Raw genomic sequence first — 22,637 nt, 5'->3', positions numbered from 1 at the left:
TCCTGCAGGATTGTGAGGAGCAGCTGTCCCTTTAAGGACCTAATGGATGTGAAAAGTGGGACGTGTTTGGCGAATCCATTGTCGGACCGTGGACACGCTCCATTCATTTGTCCCTCTCCAATTCCTTTACCGATATGTGACAGAGTTGTGGATAAACGTTATGTTAAGACTATAATATTTTGCTTGTATCAGAAGTCACGAGGATATTTAGTGTCAGCTATTCATTTCCGCCCCGTTGATATAATAAATCCTAGGAGTAGGACAGTAAATGGTTTTAGGAAAGGGTGTGTCTTTTTAGATTGGGACGCAGCCCCGGCCCTGCCAGTCCGTCCGCTCTTTTCGGTCACGGCGGAGCAACAAGGGGAAAGTGGCCACGGAAATTAAAGTGTTGGGACTTGAAATGCGAATCGAAAAGAGATATTCATTTAAACGTTTGCCTCGTGAAATCTTAAATCCGTTTCGGGACCACTGGCTGCAGCACGGATAGGCCTACCAAGTGTTCTGCTTTTCGTGAAGAGATACTACTAATGTTAACTAAACGTGGACTGCAACTGAACGTGAAGTAATGTTAATCTGCACTGAATTGATTGAGAAATTATCAACAATGCGGTAGCCTCGACATCAAGATCAACTCATTTGAAATTATTGGTCAAAACAATGGGACATCCTCCTCTAGAGTTCAGTGACTGCTATCTTGACAGTCCCGACTTTAGGGAAAGACTAAAATGTTATGAAGTAGAATTGGAGAGAACCAGCAAATTTCTCAAAGATGTCATAAAAGATGGCAACAATGTAATCAATGCAATAAAGGGTAAGCATTCTCTATATTCATCTGAATTCGCTAAAACGTGGCTCAGACAATTATTATTTCTGTTGTTTTCAGGTTAAGCACTTTAATTAGGAGGACTAAGCAGTTGTAGGGTTAGACTACATTAGGGTAACGTAAGGTAACATAAGCACAATTGCGGTTTCTTTTTGTCATATTTGAACCTTCCTAAACACAATCCTGACTAATTGTAGTATCAAACATTTCGCCAATGGCAAATTCTGTTTTAAACACAACACATCATTTGTCTTTCCCAATGAGAACAGCTACTCCCTGGGCATCCCCCCTCCCCTAATGGGAATATTCCAGGATGTGTGATGTTGGGCCTATTTGTCTGTTTACTGTAATTAATCGCAAAGGCTTAGTTTTAACATTTTGGACTAAGAGTAGTGACATCTCGTTTTTAGAACTCACTTGTCATATCTCTGAGACTTGTTGTTTACCGTCAAAGTCACACGATCCACCAGCCCTTCTGCTGACTGCAGCACCTCAGACCAGGCCCGGTAATAGATGGTAATTCCATCACCAGTTTACTTGAGTTAATCCACTCTTTTAAAACAATATCAATCTTTCAGATTTAAATTCATAGAATGCCTAACAGTAGTAATAGTAAATACAATGTACAGGTGATTAAACTGGATATAACATATATAAATGAGTACTACTGACTAGTAATAATCAGATGTATGTACAGGGCGTACAGTGATACTGGTATGAAGATATTATGGTAGTAAGTCATACTGGCCAGCAGCGTAACTAGTAAGAGTAGGTAAGGGGTATATAGATATAGTATCAGATATAGATATTGATATATAAAAAGGATTATATGCAGTTATGTACAGACAGTTGGTACATATATACGGTAATAATCCAATATATATATATAGATAGAATTACCCTCATCACTACTATACCTTCTATATACACCTGCATATAACTTTGTGATAGCATGTACAATAATGCTATATATATATATATATATATATATATATATATATATATATATATACAGCATTATTGTACATGCTATCACAAAGTTATATGCAGGTGTATATAGAAGGTATAGTAGTGATGAGGGTAATTCTATCTATCTATCTATCTATCTATCTATCTATCTATCTATCTATCTATCTATCTATCTATCTATCTATCTATCTATCTATCTATCTATCTATCTATCTATCTATCTAATCTATCGTAAAATAACTATAAATGACGGATCCCCCTCTTTTCAAGAGTATCTGAGCATGGTCAGATTCCCGACAGTATCCAACTCGTAAAAACTAGGGTCTGATCTGTTTTTTTTATGTTGTCATTAACTGAAGTTCATAGTTTACTTTGTGCGTTACTCGCTGCATCACTGGCTGTGGACCAGATCCGCTAGTAGCACAGACCGTCTACACTGCGTCAAATGACTGGAACAGTGTTTGTTTTGTTTAGCCAAGATTCCATTCTGCTCGTCCAAATCACCAATGATCGGCTTATCATCTCCAGACACAAACTGTCATTGTGGGGAACAGCACAGCAGAATGGAGAACGTCATATATTCAAATCTCAATAATAGCAAGTGTTTGGTGCCTGGGTATTATTGTGTCAGCAGGCATTCATTGAAAAGGCTTGTTTTTATCCAAATTCAAAGGCGGATTTCTATGCCATGATCAATATATTCACTATTAGTAAACACCAATTAGTATGTGCTGTACTATGCTATTATGGCTATACTGTATACCTACTATGCTACTATGTCTATACTACTATGCAGTCAGAGTGTAACACTCAATCTCTGCACTGCTAGACGAACAATGCCACTGACCCTTAGCTGCCAGAGGTGCATCTCTCCTGACTTGTTGTAAACGATTTGTAAGTCACTTTGGATAAAAGTATCAGCTAAATGTAAATGTAGTACGTCACTGTAGCAATTTAGTTTTTATAATCCCAACAGGTGTGCTGGGAGATGTTTCTGGGATACCGCTGAGCTCATTCGGACCCACAATCGTATTCAGTGTTGTTAGTGAGTTGAGGTGTTGTCTGGCTATTTTAGTTGTGTCTGTCTGATCAACAATGAAAATCTTGAGTCCAAAGGCAGAGCATTCCATACTAGCCTGGGGGCCACGGTTTCAAAGGCTCTGTCACCCTTTGTCTTTAATCTAGACCGGGGGACAGCCAGCAAGCCCTGGTCAGACGACCTGACGACACTGGTATTATTGCTACTTCACTTCACGTAGGAATACTTAGTTTAAACCAACGTTTTGATCAACAGACTTTCTTCAGGGTAATTACAGCAATGGGTGTAAAAAGTACCCAGAAATTATACTTAAGTGAAAGTATGGGTACCGTCTCAAAATCTGACTCAAGTAAAAGTCAAAGTATCTGGCTAAAAACACACTTGAGTAAAAGTAAAAAGTCCTACTTTTAAATGTACTTAAGTACTAAAAAGATTTTTTTTTTTAAAGGGATAGACCAGGGGTCTCAAACTCATTCCATCGTGGGCCAAGTTTTCATTTTAACTATACATTGCACCAGGTGAGTTAGTTAAAGAGGTGAGCCAATTAGTGAAATCATCAGCTGGTGTTTAGGCAAGGCTGCATGAAACCAAGCATACACTCTGCCCACAATGGAATGTGTTCTGCGATAGACAATGCTGAAATGAAAGAACAGAGGACACTTTTTTGCATTAAAATTATTTAATGCACTTCTCCATTGAAGGTAAACTAACATGGACGGCATTCACATCACAGCATGAATAATATCACAATATTAAAAACAGAATGGTGTATCCTGAATAATATCACAATATTAACCACAGCATACTGGATTATCCTGAATAATATCACAATATTAAAGGCAGAATACTGGAGTACCCTGAATATTATCACAATATTAAAGACAGAATACTGGAGTACCCTGAATAATATCACAATATTAAAGACAGAATACTGGAGTTGAGTACCCTGAATAATATCACAATATTAACCACAGTATAATGCGGATTTGACTGTCTATTCTTCTGATAGCAGGTGTTTAATCAAAGATCCCCGCTTTCTAGTGTTGCACAAGGACCAATCAGCATGGGTAGGCCTGCCACGATAACACATTTTGCTGGGCGATTAATTGCCCCCGAAAATATCGCGATAAGCGATATTATTGCGACCGGTTAGAGATTTTTTTTTTAGAAATTTATTTCCCAAAACTTTTATTTTGAAGCCCACCGCTCCGTCTTTTCCGGTGTTTAGACTTTTATTTTGAAGCCCACCGACCGGACCGGAAGTATTGTTGCGATTATCCTAAGCAGAAACTATGAGCCGACAACTTGGGCTAATGATATGATGTTTTTGAGCTAATGATAAAACAAATTGTTGGTGAACAACTAACTTTAGGTTAGTTTTAACGTTAGCTACTAACGTTAGATGCAGCTACTACAGGCAATCAACGATGAGGAGGAAGCGTCAAAGCAGTAATATAATAGCTGTGGTGCGTAAGCACTGCAGCACGACTCGAAACTACCGGAGTGTTATAATAAATTAATTCATGTTTAACTTGTCCCCGTGTCCAGTCCTTTGACTAGCCCTAATTGTAAACAATGATGCATGTAATTGTATTAACGTTATTCTGTGTTGTACTTGTAGCTATGCTATACGTTGTATTTCGTTTGTAGCTAATGTTGTTAGCATTGAATGAGCATCAACGAACGCTAGATCTTTAATCTTTATTTAGCAGTCCAGTTTCTCCGGGCAGTAGCGAGTAACTACTTGGGTCTAAAAATAGCTAACGTTACACTACAAATAATGCTACTTGGTTAAAAGGAGCAACACTATTGAGAAATGTCTATGTGGCGTTGCCCCACGGAGCTCCCGTGCTGTACTCTAGTAACGTCAGCGGCCCGCCTCCCAACACGGACAGTGACTGAGGGGCACTGGTTCCGCCTCATTAAAACAAACGCGCAAATAGCAATTAATCGCGCCCGTCAAAATCATTGCATTCATTTTAATTATCGCAGCAATTAATCGATTTATTGCTTATCGCGGCAGGCCTAAGCATGGGTATGGGCGGGTTCATTTTCCATTGATGGGGATTTGATTGGCTGTTTACCTGCGGTCGCAGGATTAATAACGTTAACGTTAGTTGGGCCAGATAAACGATTAAAATATACTAATTAAAATGGTTGGACCTGTGAGATTTGTACTTTGTAGGTCTGTATTTTAAATGTAAGGAGTAAAAAGTATGTTTTTTTTTCTCTGAAATGTAATGGAGTAAAAGTACAAAGTATACAAACCTAATAATACGTGAGTAAAGTACAAATCCCCCAAAACAGTACTTAAGTATTGTAACGAAGTACAATTACTCAAGTACTTTACACCCCGTGTTTGACATCTCATGTATAGGTTTCAGTCTAAGGACTTCATACAGGTGTGAACCATTGTGCTAATGAATGAATGAATGAATGAATGAATGAATGAATGAAACGTTTATTTTTGAACATGTAATTCTCCATATTCCTCCAAACAAATCACGGTATCTTGCTCCGTCAAACCAAACAATCATAACAACAAATAAAAAAACATAAAAAAAAACATAAAAAAAATAAAAAATAAGGAATTATAAACAAAAGGTAAAGAGCAATGTGTGGTTAGCAGACATGTCCAAAAAAGGAGTAGAGGGAAGCTAAGCTTATTGATCCCTACCCCCTTGCCTTACATTTATATTGGTTCTTCCATTAATTTGACTAGATATAACACAATTTAGTATATTACAATATAGAATATACTTTTACTTGTATAAAAAAAGAATAATAATAATAAACTTGAGTGGTTAGCTTAGGCATTCTTTCGAAGTGGTTATGCTTAGGCATTCTTTCGAAGTGGTTATTAGGGATGCCCCGATCACGTTTTTTGCCACCGATACCGATCACCGATCGTCTTGAGCCATATCGGCCGATACCGATCCGATATCGATCGTTTTTGATTAAAAAAAATTATAATTATTTTATATAATTTTATTTTTTATTTTTTATAAAATATATATATTATATAATCATACTTGTAGTTGTATTATCTGCGAGACATCGCCACCACGCAACAAGTCAAAATGCTCGCTATCTGCAAACAGCTCCACTGTCTGTGTGTACTCGAGTAGCCTCCAGCTACGGCCAGGATTCTCCGGAGCTGCAGCTGGACCCTATTGATCACATTCAACATGCCCTCAGCTCGAATACGCATCGAATCAGTGTTATAAGACATTGATATCAGGAGCTATCTGTAGCTACTGCTAGCCGGCTAGATAACGTTAAGACAACGCCTCAGTGTGAATGAATGAATGAATGAAAACTTTATTTAACAGATTGCAGAATGGGTACAATACAGTACGGCTCAATACATACAATTGTTAAGGGGATGCAGACCTGAGAAAGACGTTTGTCTTGTTTCCATCAGGGTCCCCCATTTTCAATTCATATAGAATTGAACTATTTAGTCACTGTTTCGTTTTGAACAGTGAGCTAACGTGAGCTATCATGCACTACTAGACTTGCTGGAGCATTTGTTGATATCAGGAGCTATCAGTAGCTAGCCGGCTAGATACCGTTAACAATGCCTCATGTATTAAACTAAAAGTGAATAGTTGACTGGGTCATTCTGTTTAAACAGTAACGGTATAGCTAACATTAGCTCACGGAGGTCTCATGCACTAGGTTAGAGCAGACTATTGCCCGAGCTTGTTTACATGGGTAAGGGAGGGGCAGGAGGAGGAGACGGAGCGGCAGTTTGCAGCTCCGAGACAGAACTCAGCGAGTGAGATTTCCGCTAAGAATTGGATCATGTTTTTCGATCGGTTTTGACGATCGGCGAAAATAAAGCATTAGCACGATCACCGATCGCATATTTATACTGATTATCGGCCGATAACGATCGGTGGCCGATAGATCGGGGCATCCCTAGTGGTTATGCTTAGGCATTCTTTCGAAGTGGTTATGCTTAGGCATTCTTTTGAAGTGGTTATGCTTAGGCATTCTTTCGACGTGGTTATGCTTAGAGTTAGGGTTAGCCAATTGGAGAGCGTCTTTTTCTTCTTCGCTGCAATCAAAGAGCGTCTTTGCTCACAGAGGCTACGTTAAAAAATCACGCGGAATGTATACCTGATTTGGCTAAATGACATGCTGGTGCTCTAGTGTGACATCTAGTGGCTGAATGTTATCTATAGCACCTTTAAGTGCATAAAATGAAATTAGCCTATAGACCACCGCAACACTTCCGGTATTTTCAGCTCATGGGAGAGAGCGGGGGGATAAAATTAATGAATGTTGATGAGAGCCTTGGCGTAAATGGTTGTAGCTACGGCTGTGCGCCGTAGAGAGAGACCAATCCCAAGTCGATCGGCACTAATCCCAAGTCAGTCAAGCTATAGTCACTTTTTCGCATCTACTCCCTTGCCCGACAGTTTTCGGCTTGTCATTGCTCCGACTGCTTTGTTGTTGAATCAAGTCAAATCCTAGGTAAGCATATATTGTGCGTGTGAACGTTGACATGAAAAGAAAAAAGTAAAAAAAAAAAAAGGTTAAAAAAAAATTATTATTATTATTTTTTTTTTTTCTCACTTGATTCGATACTCGGTAGTACCGACGTGTTTCGGTTCGGTACCTCAAAAGTACCGAATTCGGTACCCATCCCTAGGCCCCACACTTAACACTTTCAGAGCCCAAGCTTAATCTTGATTTTCCGCTTGAATGCCCACCATCCACTTCAATGTTAGCGTTAATAACGCCTAATCTATGTTTTAAATTATGGCTATGTGTCTAATCTGCCCGTCGCTTATCAATGACTCGTTTTCCAGTCAACATTGTCGAAGCGGATTGTTTTTTATCAGTTCATTTTCGTTTTATAGCATTTTGAAAAGCCCTCGTTTTCAAGGAAAATATAAATATTCCATGATAATCGCCCTTTACTGGAATATTCTAGAATACATGTCATTTTTCTGCCTATTTATGAATAGTTTTTAAATAAACGCTAGATTATCGATAGTATATGTGTACGTATGCACGCTATATAGGCGATCTGAAAAATCTATTATCTGATTTCCTCAAAGCGATCGCCCACACACACACACACACACACACACATAGGGCGAACGCTGAGATCTCAGCGAATACAACTCTGATTATCCCAAGACTTGTAAAATAGATTCCTTACCTCAGATCAGATGTTCTCCAAAAAGATCATTCCAATTCCTGATCGCCATTCCAAAAATCGATCGCTTTTATTGATCCAACGCTACATACTGTATTATGTATTCCACGCTGTTCTGAGGCTCCACAATGAATCCGATCGGCTCGGGTTACATGCCTGAGAAGTCAAATGTGGATTCCGGATTTTTCTTTTCTCATCCATTTTCATTGAGTCCATTCCAAAAGGGTGCATTACCATCTGGGAGACAATAGGGAGCGGTTTTTTCACATCTGAGCTCCTACAGGGGCTGCATACCAACGGGAGACTCGGTTGATGAAATATGAATTCAGATCGTTAATACAAAAATAAAACGCTGATTGTTGTCGTGGGCATTCAGGCATTGGGCTGATAAAACGTCTTATCATGTTTTGGGCATTGAAAGTGTTAATGTATCGCGTAATTTCAATGTGGAAATAAGGAATATCAAAATAAAAGCACACATTGCACACAAAAGCAATGGAATTGTTTCTGTATACACATTTATAAAACGAGGCATATTTAGCCAAAATATGTTGCCAGAACATGAAAAGAAAATGCGCTCACGTGTGCTTTGGCGGAGATCCGCTTCTACTCTGAAAATCCGGCCTCACAGAGGTATTGATGAGAAGGGGACAAGCTTTCTCAGCGCAGCATTACACAACACTGGGTACTTGTTCCGGACTGATATCTAGAACTTTGCGAGGGCCTGTCCAGTGAACTTGACTTTCAGTAGCTCGTCACACGAAAGACGAATTACCGCAAAATTGCCGCTGATTAACTTGGAGTGTCACTAACAGCGTTTCATAATCCAGCTCATGATCAGCACATTTCTCTGCCAATGGGTTGTTTTTGTCTGCAAGGAAAATCTGCGCTTCTTCTGAGTTAAAGAAGGCGATTTATTACTCTGCCTAGAGATATGGACGACCGTACCCTGCCAAGGATACCTCCCATCCTTCACACTGTCTCCTCTCCTCTATTCTCCAATGAAAATTCAATATGCAATGCATACTTGAAAAATCTGAGAATTAATATGATATAGATGTCTTGTCTTGAAAGGATGTAGTAAGAACAGTCTGCACACTGAAAACGTCCCATTCAATTCCTTTACTTTTGCATCAAGTGAAGTCTCAGCATAGATTGTTCTACTTCCGATTTAAATGATTATTAACACTATCAGTGCCGACCTTGTTTACCTTTTTACCCCGTTGAATGCCATCATCCACTTCAATGTTGGCGTTAAAAACGCATAATCTGGGGCGCCCCAGTGGCGACCCGGGTTCGATTCCAGAATCCGTCGTTATTTCCCGAATGTCTTCCCCCCACTCTGTCTCCCATTTCTCCTCTGTCTTTCCCTACTGGACTGCCCAGTAGAAATAAAGCGATAAAACGCCAAAAAATAAATCTTAAAGAAAAAACAAAAAAAACGCATAATCTATGTTTTAAATTATGGCTATGTGTCTAATCTGCCCGTTTTATCAATGACTTGTTTGCAGTCAACATTGTCGAAATGGATTGTTTTTTAATCGGTTCATATCCTTTTTATAGCATTTCGAAAAGCTATCGTTCTCTAGAAAACTTTCAGAAAATTGAAAATATCCCCCCATAAACGGCATTTACTGGAATATTCTAGAATACACAAAAACGTTGTAATTTTTCGGCCTATTTATGAATCGTTTTCAAATAAACGCTAGATTATCGATAGTATATGTGTACTTATGCATGCTATTAGAGGCGGGCTGAAATATCGATTATCTTATTTCCTCATCAGCGATCACAGCCACACACAGCATAGGGCAAGCGCTTATATCTCCGTGAAAACAGGTCTGATTATCCTAAGACTGGTAAAATAGATTCCTTACCTGAGATCAGATGTTATCAAAAAAGATTATTCCAATTCCTGATCGCCATTCCAAATATCGATCACGCTCATTGATTACAGTGTTGGTACTGTAAATACATAATCGTCGCTGTTCTGAGGGCCGGCGATCACTTGGTCTCTTCAGATGCCTTGACGGAAAAATAAAATGAGCAAACTAACCACTCCCCCTGCATCAATCTGAGCTGATGGGGTGCAGTTACACAGGGAGAGACGATAGGGGGCGGTATCTTCCCAATTGAGCTCAGAGAGACTCTGCAGCACTAACCCGAGGCTTGATTGATGAAATATGAATTCAAATCGCCAATAAATAAAAAATACGGCAAACAAACGACATTTGTCGTCGTCGGCACTCAATGGGGGGTCTGATAAGACGACAATTGTCGTGGCTGGCATCCAAAGTGTTAATTGATTGAATGTGAAGAAGAGCAATCTGCTCGAAACTAGGGATGCACCGATCCGATATTGATATCAGATATGGGCCCCGATATGACTAAAATAGCTAGATCGGCTATCGGAGATTTTTTCAATTTAATTTGTATTTCTTTTGTTATTTAATTTTTAATAATAAATAACAATTCAGTACATTTATATCTATGTGTTAATTTGTTACATTTTGTTTCACTAAGTTAGGAAAGTAATGTTTTAAGTCAAGCCTGATGTTGCCTTGCACAAAATAATGATCCCAGTCTCTTCCACACAGTGAGGCATACAGTTTATTAATTGAACAATGGGTATCGGATCGGCCGATACCCAAAGCCCAGGTATCGGTATTGGTATCAGGACTGAAAAAGTCGGATCGGTGCATCCCTACTCGAAACGTCACTAGTTGCTGTATTTGTGCTCTGTCCAGCACCTGCCTAAAGCTGGCCTAGAAGAACAAGGATTAGGTATTGCAATATAAACATATCTTCAGGGCATGAAGTATATTTGAAAAGATGCCATCTCCAGCTTCTTCTGACTTGTCTGAGCTTGTTTGACTTGTGTGAAGCTTTGTTGAAATGAAATGATTAATCTGAATCTGTCTTGTTTTCTTTGACCATAGGTTATTCTTCGGCAGTGAAGAAGTTTTCCCAGACTCTCAACGTCTTCCAATTTGACTTTATTGGTGACTCTCTGACCGATGATGAGATCAACATTGGTAAGAGATCACACAGATATGTCAATGGAAATATGGGAGCTTTGCCTACGATACTTGGCAAGTGCTGCTAGGCAGGAGGAGTAGATCATAAGACAAGAAGCAAGCCTGCTTACTTACTGTATTAAGAATGCTCTCAGTAGATATATTAAACAGATCACATCAGTGTTTTGACCTTGTGGGTTTTCTTCAGGAAGTACTGTATCCACAACCACAAGGTCAACACATACATTTATTGGAAGCATTCTTAATACTAGTGTTGTAGTTTTGAGACTGGTGTTAATACTAGTGTTGTAGCTTTTGAGACTGGTCTTAATACTAGTGTTGTAGTTTTTGAGACTGGCCTTAATACTAGTGTTGTAGCTTTTGAGACTGGCCTTAAAGGAAAACTCCAACATTTTGGGAAATTAGCTTATTTAACATATTCCCTGGAGTTAGACAAGAAGATACATACCTTTTTTGTCTCTGTGCGTGCATTTAGCTTTGGGAACAGTTGCTCCGTTTGCATACAGTAGCTTAGCTTCATCACTGGAAGTGAGGCAGGACAGTAGCCTGACGTTCCCTACAGGTTTGTTGATATTCTCATTCCTTCAAAGGATCCGAACCGAAGTTTATGGATACCATGACTTAAAATCCTCTTACCTTGACGATTAAAAGCCTCCCCAATTTAGAAAACAGTAATCCAATGGCTGGTATTGATAATATACTACTAACTACTGGACGCTCTGAGCTAACCGGAGCTAACACAGAACAGGATGGTAAAGCAAATATAATGACTTCCTTTCTGGGGTTTTCAAAATAAAAGTGCGACGTTTATAGCAGCGGAAAACGTTTATTTTGTACATTATCTAACGTTAACACGAACCTAAACTAACTTTAGGTTAGTTGTAACGTTAGTTTAGGTTCGTGTTAACGTTAGATAATGTACAAAATAAACGTTTTATCAAAAAAGGTATGTATCTTCTTGTCTAACTCCAGGGAAGATGTTAAATAAGCTAATTTCCCAAAATGTTGGAGTTTTCCTTTAATACTAGTGTTGTAGCTTTTGAGACTGGTGTTAATACTAGTGTTGTAGCTTTTGAGACCGGTCTTATTATTGGTGTTGTAATCTTTGGAACCGTCAGTTCTCAATCAGGATGGTGTACAGTATAATTTCTTATTTTTCAAAGTAGTTGTTAGAGTAGAGGAGATTTATTGAACAGAAGTTGACTACCTGCCAAAACTACTTACTTTTCGGACTATAAGCCGCGGCTTTCCCCCCCATTTTTCGACCCTGCGGCTTATATAACGGTGCAGCTTATATGTGGACAAAACCCGAAAATCGAAATATTGCTTTTTTTACTGCATTGAAATGTTATTTATCTGTTATTCTGTTCCCTTATTTACTTAATACAACTTGTAAATGAGTTAATTCTTGTTATTTGTCCGACAGTATTGTGTCCCAATGGGAGTCATTCTCTGTAGAGGTCGGAACTTAAACTAAAGCTCAATATAAGAACAACCATGCACCACCACCCACAGAATCGAGAAAGAGCAATCAATCTGTCAATCCTTTCTGAAACGGAGGGCTAGGGCCTCCACGGGTTGCGTTTGATAGAGCTGGCGGACACTATGGCGTTGTAACTCCGATTAAAGAATCACACAGAGGCGTGCTGCAGTTACTGGTTGTATTGGGAGATTTGCATGTGTGTGGTTGTCTACAAGGGAATTCAATACAGTATACATTAGTAAACACAAAGGAATACAATACAGTATACATTAGTAAACACAGTAGTGGCGCACATAAACATAATGTCATAAACATGTGGTCTATAGCTACAATAATATTCATTAGCGATACAGTGCAACTAGTAACCAAGACATTCACTTAACCGGAGTTATTATATATAACCTACATAGCCTATGCAGGGGAATTACTCATGCAGTGCATGTTAACAATATAGGTAGGCGGACTGTAAACCAGGTGTAAAGATACATTCTATTCACTAGAAGTAGTGAGTGAGTTATATAGCCTAGGCTAGCTCACGTGCGGCTAAGCTAACCATGCAGCATCACTAGCAGGCAGCATAGGCTGCTAACCTGCGGCTAAGCTAACGGCGCAGCCTCTCGAGAACAGAGAGAAACAGCGTCGACAGGAATAGAACAATGTGAACATACTGTAAAGGTAGAGTAAGCTGAAGGGATGAATTAGGCAGGACTAAACATAGGTACCGTACTCGCGTGTCATTTACGCACACGTTCCTCAAAGGGACAGATCTTACTGCTGCAGCAGCCGCACCGTCAGGCAGCAGCACAGAGAACAGCTTGTGCACACGTTCGACGGAGAAACTCTTAAAGGGCCAGTAACGTTATCAGAAGACTAGAGTGCAACACTAGCACATCACGCTGAACGATTACACTGGCATAAATCAATTACCCTTTCCTGTCAACAACAACATATTAAAGAGCTATTACGGAACAAAATAGTCTTATTAGCAGGGCTTTCCTACACCTTTCCGTGTCCGGGCCGGATGAGGTTTCCCGTGTTGAGTCAAATTAAGCCGCAGGCTCCACTCCTTACATATGGTAATTAAACATTAAAACACATGCGGCTTATAGTCCAGTGCGGCTTTTATATGTACACATCATTCAATTTAGCTGCTGCGGCTTATAGTCAGGTGCGGCTTATAGTGCGAAAAGTACGGTATATAATTGTAACTTATATAACAGCCTCAACAGTCAAAGACAAAGCTTTTACCAGCATTTGGATGATATATATTATTCATTTTGAACCCTGATTATAATACTGAACACTTAAAAGTATACATTTGAAATTGATGATTTATTTTCTGTGTGCACATTCTCTCAGGTAGGGCTACATTTATGCTAGTTGTTATTGTAACACTATCAAAATAACTTGTCTGCAATCAGGTCCAAGCTTATATTTCCGCCTGCATATTAAGTTTTCCCTGCATGAAACAGTTGGATAAGGACGTGCATCATGTGTGCTCCTCTGGTATTCATGTTGTTTACGCCCTCAGCTCAGTCCTTCCAGGAGTTTGCTGGTCTTCTTCAGGAAGTAGAGGATGACAGGATGATGCTGGTAAGTTATCAACATCCTCTTTACTTAACTTCACATCCTCTTTTGGAGCGGGGTCCAATAGTCATGTAGTGTTCTCTCTCTCGACTGGTTTCTCTCTACCCACAGACCTCACTCACTCACTCACTCACACACACACACACACACACACACATTTGAAATGTTTATTTATGTCCACATAAACAGAAGTACAAGGAAGCCTCATACAAAGGACATAAACAATGCGAGTGCAATCAGAAAATCATGAAGAACAGTCAGGTACAAGGTGCATGGGTGGCAGAATCAAGGGTAAAGGTAACAGCGCCTCCTCCAAATTGAGCGGCTTCCTATAATTGCTGATACTGAGCAGTATCTGGCTAACTGCTTGGCCTTCCTTTTGGGGAGACCGGCTATTTGTAGGCCCCTCACAACCAACTTGTGCACATGCCCTAGGCTGCCAAAGATAAAAACTAGGAGTTTACATCTGTAGCCTAGCTGTGAGATGGTCTGCTGCAGCTGTTGGTATTTCAGCATTTTGGTTAGGAAGGCTTCTTCTAAGCTGTAATCAAAAGTACAGCCAACCTCAAGAATGGTCACCTCCCTAAGGTGTTCATTTACCACAAATACATCAGGGGTGTTAGCTGTAATACTAGAGAACATGGAATCATTATTGCACAGGTTGAACATGCTTGGCTTCACAGTAGAATGCTTATACAGTGTGATGGAGGACCTAAAAATAAGAGAGATATCTTTCGCTATCAGATCTACTATTCTGTCATGCCTACATATGTAGAGGCCCCTGTATACATGGCAACCATTTAAGATGTGGGACATGGTTTCAGCTATTTGGTTATTGTCATGATGAATACAGTGAGGAGTATGACTGCCTGGAAACCAGATGGAGAGATTCAGTTTAGATGGTAAGACCTGTAATCTCGCTTTCAGAGTAAAGATAACAATGCACTCATCTATGGCAACATTTTTGAACACAGAGTGAGAGACTGAATGGTCCGCAGCAGGGAGACACGCAATCTTCCCCTGCAGTCTCAACTCAGTCCATTGTTCCCGCTGTCTTTGTTGTTGTGCCCACAGGAGGCGACCTCGGGCATTAGTCAGTGGAAGTTGGTGATCCATTCCACACACAGACATAGATGCTCTGACTGAGATACTGGGGTCAGATATAATATTATCTGAGACAGCCACTGCCTCAGAGTTAGACCCCACCCACTCCAGGGTAACATCAGCCCAGCAACACATGTCATTAAGGTCCGGCCAGTCTGACCACACACCGAAGCCAGGAGAGCGACTGTCCAGCTTTCCATTCGGCTTTCTCTTGAAGCCTAGGAAGTTAGGGTCCGAACCACGCGCCAGGGGGACCTTACGTCTTTTTAGGTCCAAGAAAAGAGAAGAACGGGCGAGCGTTCTCACATACTGGTCATCACTGTTCAGCATATTCAACAGATGGGAGAGCCGTGTAGCAATATATGCCCATTCAAAATTGGGAACACCCAGACCACCCTCACGTTTACTGTGAAATATAATGTTGCGTGTTGTATGTGTGTTGAGGCCAGTCCATTGTCTCACTAGGTGTACGGTTTTATTAGTCAAATCATGTAGTGATTTTCGTGGAATATGTACATTGGAGAACAGGTGTTGTACTTTGGCCAATGCCATTACTCTGATTGCCTCAAGTTTCATGATGAGTGGAAGTGGTGATGCATGAATTAAATCAAGTCTGCTGGTGTATTCAGAGATGATTTTATCTACCTGTTCTTTCCACTCACCTGCCACATTAAACTTGTGACCCAGGTATGTGTATGTCTGATGACGTGAATAGACTGTAATGGGTTTATTGCAAATTGTGAATGCAGGTATTGTGTCTGTGCTTGAGTGATACCAACGGTTTCCCCCACACAGTTCACGCAGGAGGCAAATGTATTCCTAATACCATTATTTATTGTTAACTTTTGTCAGACACAGCCACAATGTACAAAGGGGTAGCACTAGAACTAGCAAACTCTTCCACACAACTCATACAATGCAAGGGGCATTGAGAACATAATAACTCACATTCTCACATAGCAAGTGAGAAAATGAAGAACAACTGTATTTCAGCAAATGTACTTAATTCTCTCTCTCACACACGGCAAGCAATTGTCCTTCATTCTCTCACACACGCACTCACTCACAGATGCACATGCACACACACACACACACACACACACACACACACACACACACAGATACACGCACACACACACACACACACACACACACACACACACACACACACACACACTCACAGATGCACACAGATACACATGCACACACACACACACACACACACACACACACACACACACGCACACACACACACACACACACACACACACACACACACACACACACAGTCGGTACTGAGGAACACAAGGGAAGTTCACTACAGGAGATGCTCAATATTTAAGTTAAATATTTTGGTATATATTTATATATGTTAGTTCATATCCAAAGGAGCTGCAAGAAATAGTTAATGGCTTGGTCTGTCATTGGCCAACCCCTCTATGTCCAATTTAACTACCTTCCTCATTCTATAGTCTATCCATATAACACTGTACGATAACAATGTACAATAACATGGTATACACCATACATACATGTATCTATATTTGTATATATCTATCTGCATATATATCTGTATATATACCCCTCACAGTACACTTTACACACTGTATATACCTTTATCTATACCTGTATATATTCCACACCTACTCTTATTAGTTATACTGTACCACTGGCTAGCATTGTTTACTACCATAGTGTATTCATTCTTTGTACCACTGTGTATAATAATACTGTATATACATTGGCTTAGCATAATTACGCCATGGCTTCATCATATATACTCCACATATTCACATTACACTGTATACTGCAATGCACTTCACTGATACCCTGCACTCCAACTGCCAACTTAATTTATTTGTGCTGTACTCATGCTGTGCAATGAATATAGCATTGATTATAAATAATCTAATCTAATGGCTACAGAGTCTCTGGCCTCTTGCTGTACATGGACTTTGACCTGTGTTAGACAAGTTGCTAATATAACATTCTCACGCTCTTAATATTGAATCAAAGCCTGACTCCCATCTGCTGCGGTGATCATCTTTTGTTGCTTCTCGCTGCCAAACAAAGGGAGAAACCAGTCCTCCTTGTTCTCTCATGTGGTTACGTGCTACGGGAATTAACATGTCACGACAATGCATTATTTGTTTCAGTAAGGAGTGGCAACTCCTGTCAGACAGGGTGTTCTAGATACCGATGGGTTTTGAGCATAGCCGACACCTGTTAAGATGGGAATGTTGCAGTGAATAAGAGCACCACCTACTGGAGAACCGGGATACTAGCTGATTATGATAGGCCTTTTTCTTATCCTTTATTGTATTTCCATATGCAGTCTATTAATACAATCGCTCACCCCTCTCATGTCCTGTATTCAAAATATGAACTGCTCCCATTAGATTAGATTTGATTTAGTGTATTGTCATTATACAGCACATTTTTCATTCAACCACAGTGCAAATGTAACAGTAAGTGCAATGTAATATACAATGTACAGGTGATTTGAGGTGACTATATAAATTATATCAAATATAATATAAAATATATAAATTAGTACTACTGAGTAATAGTGCCAATCGGAGGTATGTACAGTGTTATAGTATTATTATGTACAGTGATAAAGGTCATCATACTAGTAAGAGTAGGTAAGGGATATATACAGATATAGATATAGTATCTACAGGTATGTACAACTTATTATATGCAGGTATATACAGATATATGTGGATCAATATATATACAGTAAATATAAATATGTATAATACTGTATATATACAGCATTATTGTACATGCTATCATACAATGTTATATGGGTTATATTCAGTTATATAAATATGTATATAGAAAGGATTATGCAGGTATATTCAGAGTTTCAGACATATATATTTGTAATTAATTAATCGAATTAATCGCATTTTAATCGCATAACCATTTTATGCCTGATATTCTATAATCATATTTCAAATAGCATATGTCTGGATGGCAGAATTCAGTACTGTATCTACAAAACCTTCTGTTTAATCATCTTCCATCTATTAATTTGCTTAGATTTTTCAGGTGTGGTCAATTTGAGCATGGTGTTATACACAGTCAAAGATACATTTTTTTTTATTGATATTCTCATTTGGTTCATTACAATTTACTCAAAATAAAATTTTCATTCAATCAATCACTGCACAGATTGATTGATTGAATGAAAATGTTATTAACAGATTGCAGAATGGGTACAATACAGTACGGCTCAATACACACAATTGTTAAGGGGACGCAGACCAGAGAAAGACTTTCGTCTTGTTTACATCAGGGTCCCCCATTTTCAATTCATAATGAATTGTAAGTAAGGGTGCAACTTGCACCGTGCAATCCATTCTTTGTGGATCTAGCCCACAATATTTCTGACACTGCAATACATTCCCTGAGATTCATAGATGTCCCTAGAATCAGATACCAAGAACATGCAAATGGACCATATTAAAAAAAAGTCTGTAAATGTGTATTCTACATTCTTATGGAATGAATGAGATAAAAAAAAGTATTATAAAAAAAAATATATATATATATATATTTTTTGTAATTTTGAGTTAATTTTCATAACGCGATAATTTGCTGTGTAATTCATTAATCTAATTAACGCGATAAACGGACAGCCCTAATATATATATATATATATATATATATAATATATCCAGCATTAATGTGCATGCGATCATACAGAGTTATATGAATAGACTATAGTTTGAGGTAAGTAGTTATGATTACATCAGGGAGTACACGATTCCAGTTAAATACAGGACAATGTACCTGAATATGTTTAATCACTTTATCAGTAAAGTTCCAGGACAAACAGTAAGGAGGGTGTGAACTGAGGGGTTGGAGTTTTACTTCATGTTGGTTACTGCACTATAATTGTATGTATTATTTACGTGGCAGCCTTTATGTCCTAAAGCTGTTCCCATGGCAACGGAATAGCAACAGAATTCTTCTGTAAAAGGTCAATTGATATTGCGTTTTAATTCAGTCTGTTATGTTATGTCTTTTCACCCTCAGCAATAGTGTTTCTTAAACACACATCACATTAGTTCATCTATATATTCAGGGTATCTGCGGGGCATTCAAGTCTTAAAAGGTCTTAAATTCATAATTCTCAATTTAAGACTTTAAAAGGTATTAAAAAGTCTTAAATTTAATTTGCACATGTATTAATTTATTGGGGGGGGGGGGCATCCAGGAGATTAAATAATATTAAATATATTAAATGTTTTTGTATTCAAGTCGTTGTTTTTTTGTTTTGCGGGGTTACCGGGAGCTTGGTGCGTCTGGCGAGCGCTTGTATGGGCTAGTATGGTAGAGAAATTGGTACTGTATTACATTTAGCTCTAAGTGGCATTAAAAAAGTCTTAACAAGTCTTAAACCCAACTTGTTGAAACCTGCAGATACAATGATATTTAGAAATATGATGTTATGTAACAACTGGTGTTGAGATGACAAGGCAGTGTTGCCGTCATTAACAAATTATTTAACAAAATGTTTTCTTTTCAGATTCAGAATGCTTCTGATCTGCTAATCAAGCCATTGGAGAAGTTCCGGAAGGAGCAAATAGGACTAGCAAAAGTGAGTCTTGTTAAAAATCTATTTATTTTCAAGAGTTGTTTCACTCCATCCTGTAATTGAAATGTGTAATTGTCTTAATGTAATCCAATACAATGTTTTTCTTAACCCATTGAAACCGGGAAACACATTTGTGTGTATATGCAGGCTATATAATGCATTTGTAGCAGGCGTTTTAGGTCCAAATGGGTTAATTAACACATTGGGGACGAAGCACGGATATCTCCGTGTTTCGATTCCACCCATTGTGGACAGAAGGACGGATATATCCGTGGCAAGTTGTTTTGGCTTTTATTCCATTTTAATAACCTATTCAAGGTCGCCGAGCTGCACTGCAGATGTACCCTACTCTTTGAATTCGCCAAAGTGCAATACCGGCCAGATCCTCTTAGGGGCGCTATCGCGATAATAGAGTGTTCCCTGTGGCAGAAGTTGTATTTATTTTTTTTGGATCTCTAATGTCGTTTTTTACTCATCTGAAGCGATAGCTATTGTCTGTTCCACGGAATACCTTTTGGAGCGCGGATTTCACTATGCAATAAGGGGATTTAATGAAATTTGGCAGAGAGAGACGGCAACATTATCGTGCGGTCCAACGCTGCGTGATCGCTGAAACCAACGACAACCTCCGCCTCCCAACGAAGCGATAAACTCATCCCAATAGTATGCAACTGCAGAGCCGCAGAGCCAGCGGCGCTATCAGGTCCGGTCTGGGGACCGCTCTGCAGCGCCACCCACCCAATGGCTGAATTGGAGTACTGCACTGTGCGGGCACAACTGTGAGCTCTGCGGCTCCGCAGCTGCACGCCTCTTGCTAATCCAGCACCAAGCTCCCGCACCAGTAAACTGTCTGGGGCATTTTGTGCCCCCCTTAAATGATTTTCGAGGGCATTTTGTCCATTTTCACGGGTATTTTGCCCAGAGCCCCTGTTAATTTCGCACCCTGATTCACGGCGCTATAAAATGAGAACGTATTGATGAATTCTTTTTTCTTTAAGCCATTTTGAAGGGATGGTTTATGGACTCAATTGACAATGAGAATGGACAGATAGCAATACTATAAAGTATAGATTTAGCTCTACAAACAGCCCCACGTCTGTTTACATTTGCTGGTCCTCTAGAGATTTATTAGACTCATCCCAGTGGCTGCGATTTTGTTAAAGGTGCTATAGATAAGATACAGCCACTAGCTGGCGCACTAGAGCACAATCACGTAATTGATCCAATCAGGTGCATTCAATGTGGGGAAGTAGGAAGTAGGCATGGACGTCGTACGACCGCCAGTCACTCATGGACTTAAATTCCGGACTGGAAGAAGAGTTTAACGACACTTTTTGCCAAGATTGGCCATCAGAGATCAGACGGGACAAGGACAAAGACAAAGAGGACAATAGAAAAGGCGGCGGGATCTAGAGGAAGCATAGAGGATGGAGAAGTGGAATCAGAATAAGGCTAAAAAGTTCTGCTTACCGGCCGGCGATCCCATCGATTCTGTTGGCAAATCTACGTTCGCTGGAGAATAAGATGGACGTTCTCCGTGCAAGGATTCGATTCCAACGAGATGTGAGGGGGACTGCAACATACTATGTTTCACGGAGACATGGTTGAAGCCAGCAACACCGGATCAAAACATTATCCCATCGGATTCCTCCTCTGTCTTCCGAGCTGACCGAACTGAAGAGTCAGGAAAGTCCATTGGTGGAGGGGTTTGCTTCCTCACTAACAACGGCTGGTGTAGTCCCAAGGAGGTGAAGATTCTTTCCCGCTCCTGCTCGCCGGACCTTGAACATTTGTCCATCCTTTGTCGCCCGTTCTATCTCCCCCGGGAATTCACAGCCATCATAACAACTGCAGTTTACATTCCACCGCAAGCCGACACCGCCAGAGCTCTGGCCGACCTACAGGACTATTTGAATCAACACCAAAACAAACATCCGGATGCGGCTATGATCGTAGCCGGTGACTTCAACAAGGCTAATTTGAAAAAAGTTATGCCAAACTTTTACCAACATATCAAATGCACAACTAGGGGGGGGGGGGGTACGTTGGATCACTGCTACACCCCTTTCAAACAGGGCTATAAGGCAGTACCAGCGCCTCCGCTAGGTAAATCAGATCACAGCGCCATATTTCTTTTGCCAAGCTACAAACAACGAGCCCGAGAGGCTGTTGTGTCGCGAGAGGTGAAGCAGTGGTCCGAGAGCTCAGAGGCCACGCTACAGGACGCACTGGATGACGTCGACTGGGGGATGCTCCAATCAAGCTCCAGTGACGTCAGTGAATATGCTGATGTTGTTGTTAGCTTCATAGCAACATTAGCTGATGGTATTGTCCCCACAAAGAAGGTGCGGGTTTTCCCCAACCAGAAACCGTGGGTGGACAATTCCATCCGAGTGGCCCTGAATGCTCGTACTGCTGCTTACAACTCCAACAAATATGGAAGAGTATAAGGTAGCAGCCTATATGCTACGCAAGGAGGTGCGGGCTGCTAAATGGTGATATGCGAACAAGATGGAGACACAGATGGCACAGAACGACACAAGAGGCTTATGGCGAGGAGTATGAACGATAACCGATTATATAAAGTCAGCCCCCCCTCAATAGTGAGTGCCGATGCCTCTCTCACGGATGAACTCAACTCCTTTTACGCCAGGTTTGGAGCGACGTTAGCTCACCGGCTAATGACGTCACTGACGCGCCGGCTGCCGCGGGAGGGGGGGGCTCATCCATGGGGGGACGACACACTCTCTCATTGACAGAACACAGCGTGAGATTAATGTTCATGGGTATAAATTAGAGCTGGGCCGTTAAC

At 40.1% G+C, this 22,637-nt stretch overlaps 1 protein-coding gene across 3 annotated transcripts in view; it reads left to right on the top strand.

Moving 5' to 3' along the window:
• Positions 1-372: 372 nt before the first annotated feature.
• ophn1 (oligophrenin 1) overlaps positions 373-22,637 on the top strand; it is a 210,066-nt gene continuing 187,801 nt past the window's right edge. For 2 of the 3 annotated variants that reach the window (XM_084320251.1, XM_084320250.1), the window contains exons 1-4: positions 373-811; positions 10,944-11,039; positions 14,057-14,118; positions 19,757-19,828. In XM_084320251.1, the coding sequence (XP_084176377.1) occupies positions 658-811; positions 10,944-11,039; positions 14,057-14,118; positions 19,757-19,828 (384 nt within the window). In that variant the 5' untranslated portion in view covers positions 373-657. The remainder of the gene's footprint in view (positions 812-10,943; positions 11,040-14,056; positions 14,119-19,756; positions 19,829-22,637) is intronic. The other variant, XM_084320252.1, reaches the window with a different exon arrangement.

The sequence above is a fragment of the Notolepis coatsorum genome (genome assembly GCF_963971535.1).
Source record: "Notolepis coatsorum genome assembly, chromosome: 8".
Taxonomy (NCBI): domain Eukaryota; kingdom Metazoa; phylum Chordata; class Actinopteri; order Aulopiformes; family Paralepididae; genus Notolepis; species Notolepis coatsorum.
Note: the sequence above shows the minus strand (reverse complement) of the source record. Positions and strands in the feature narration are given on the sequence as shown.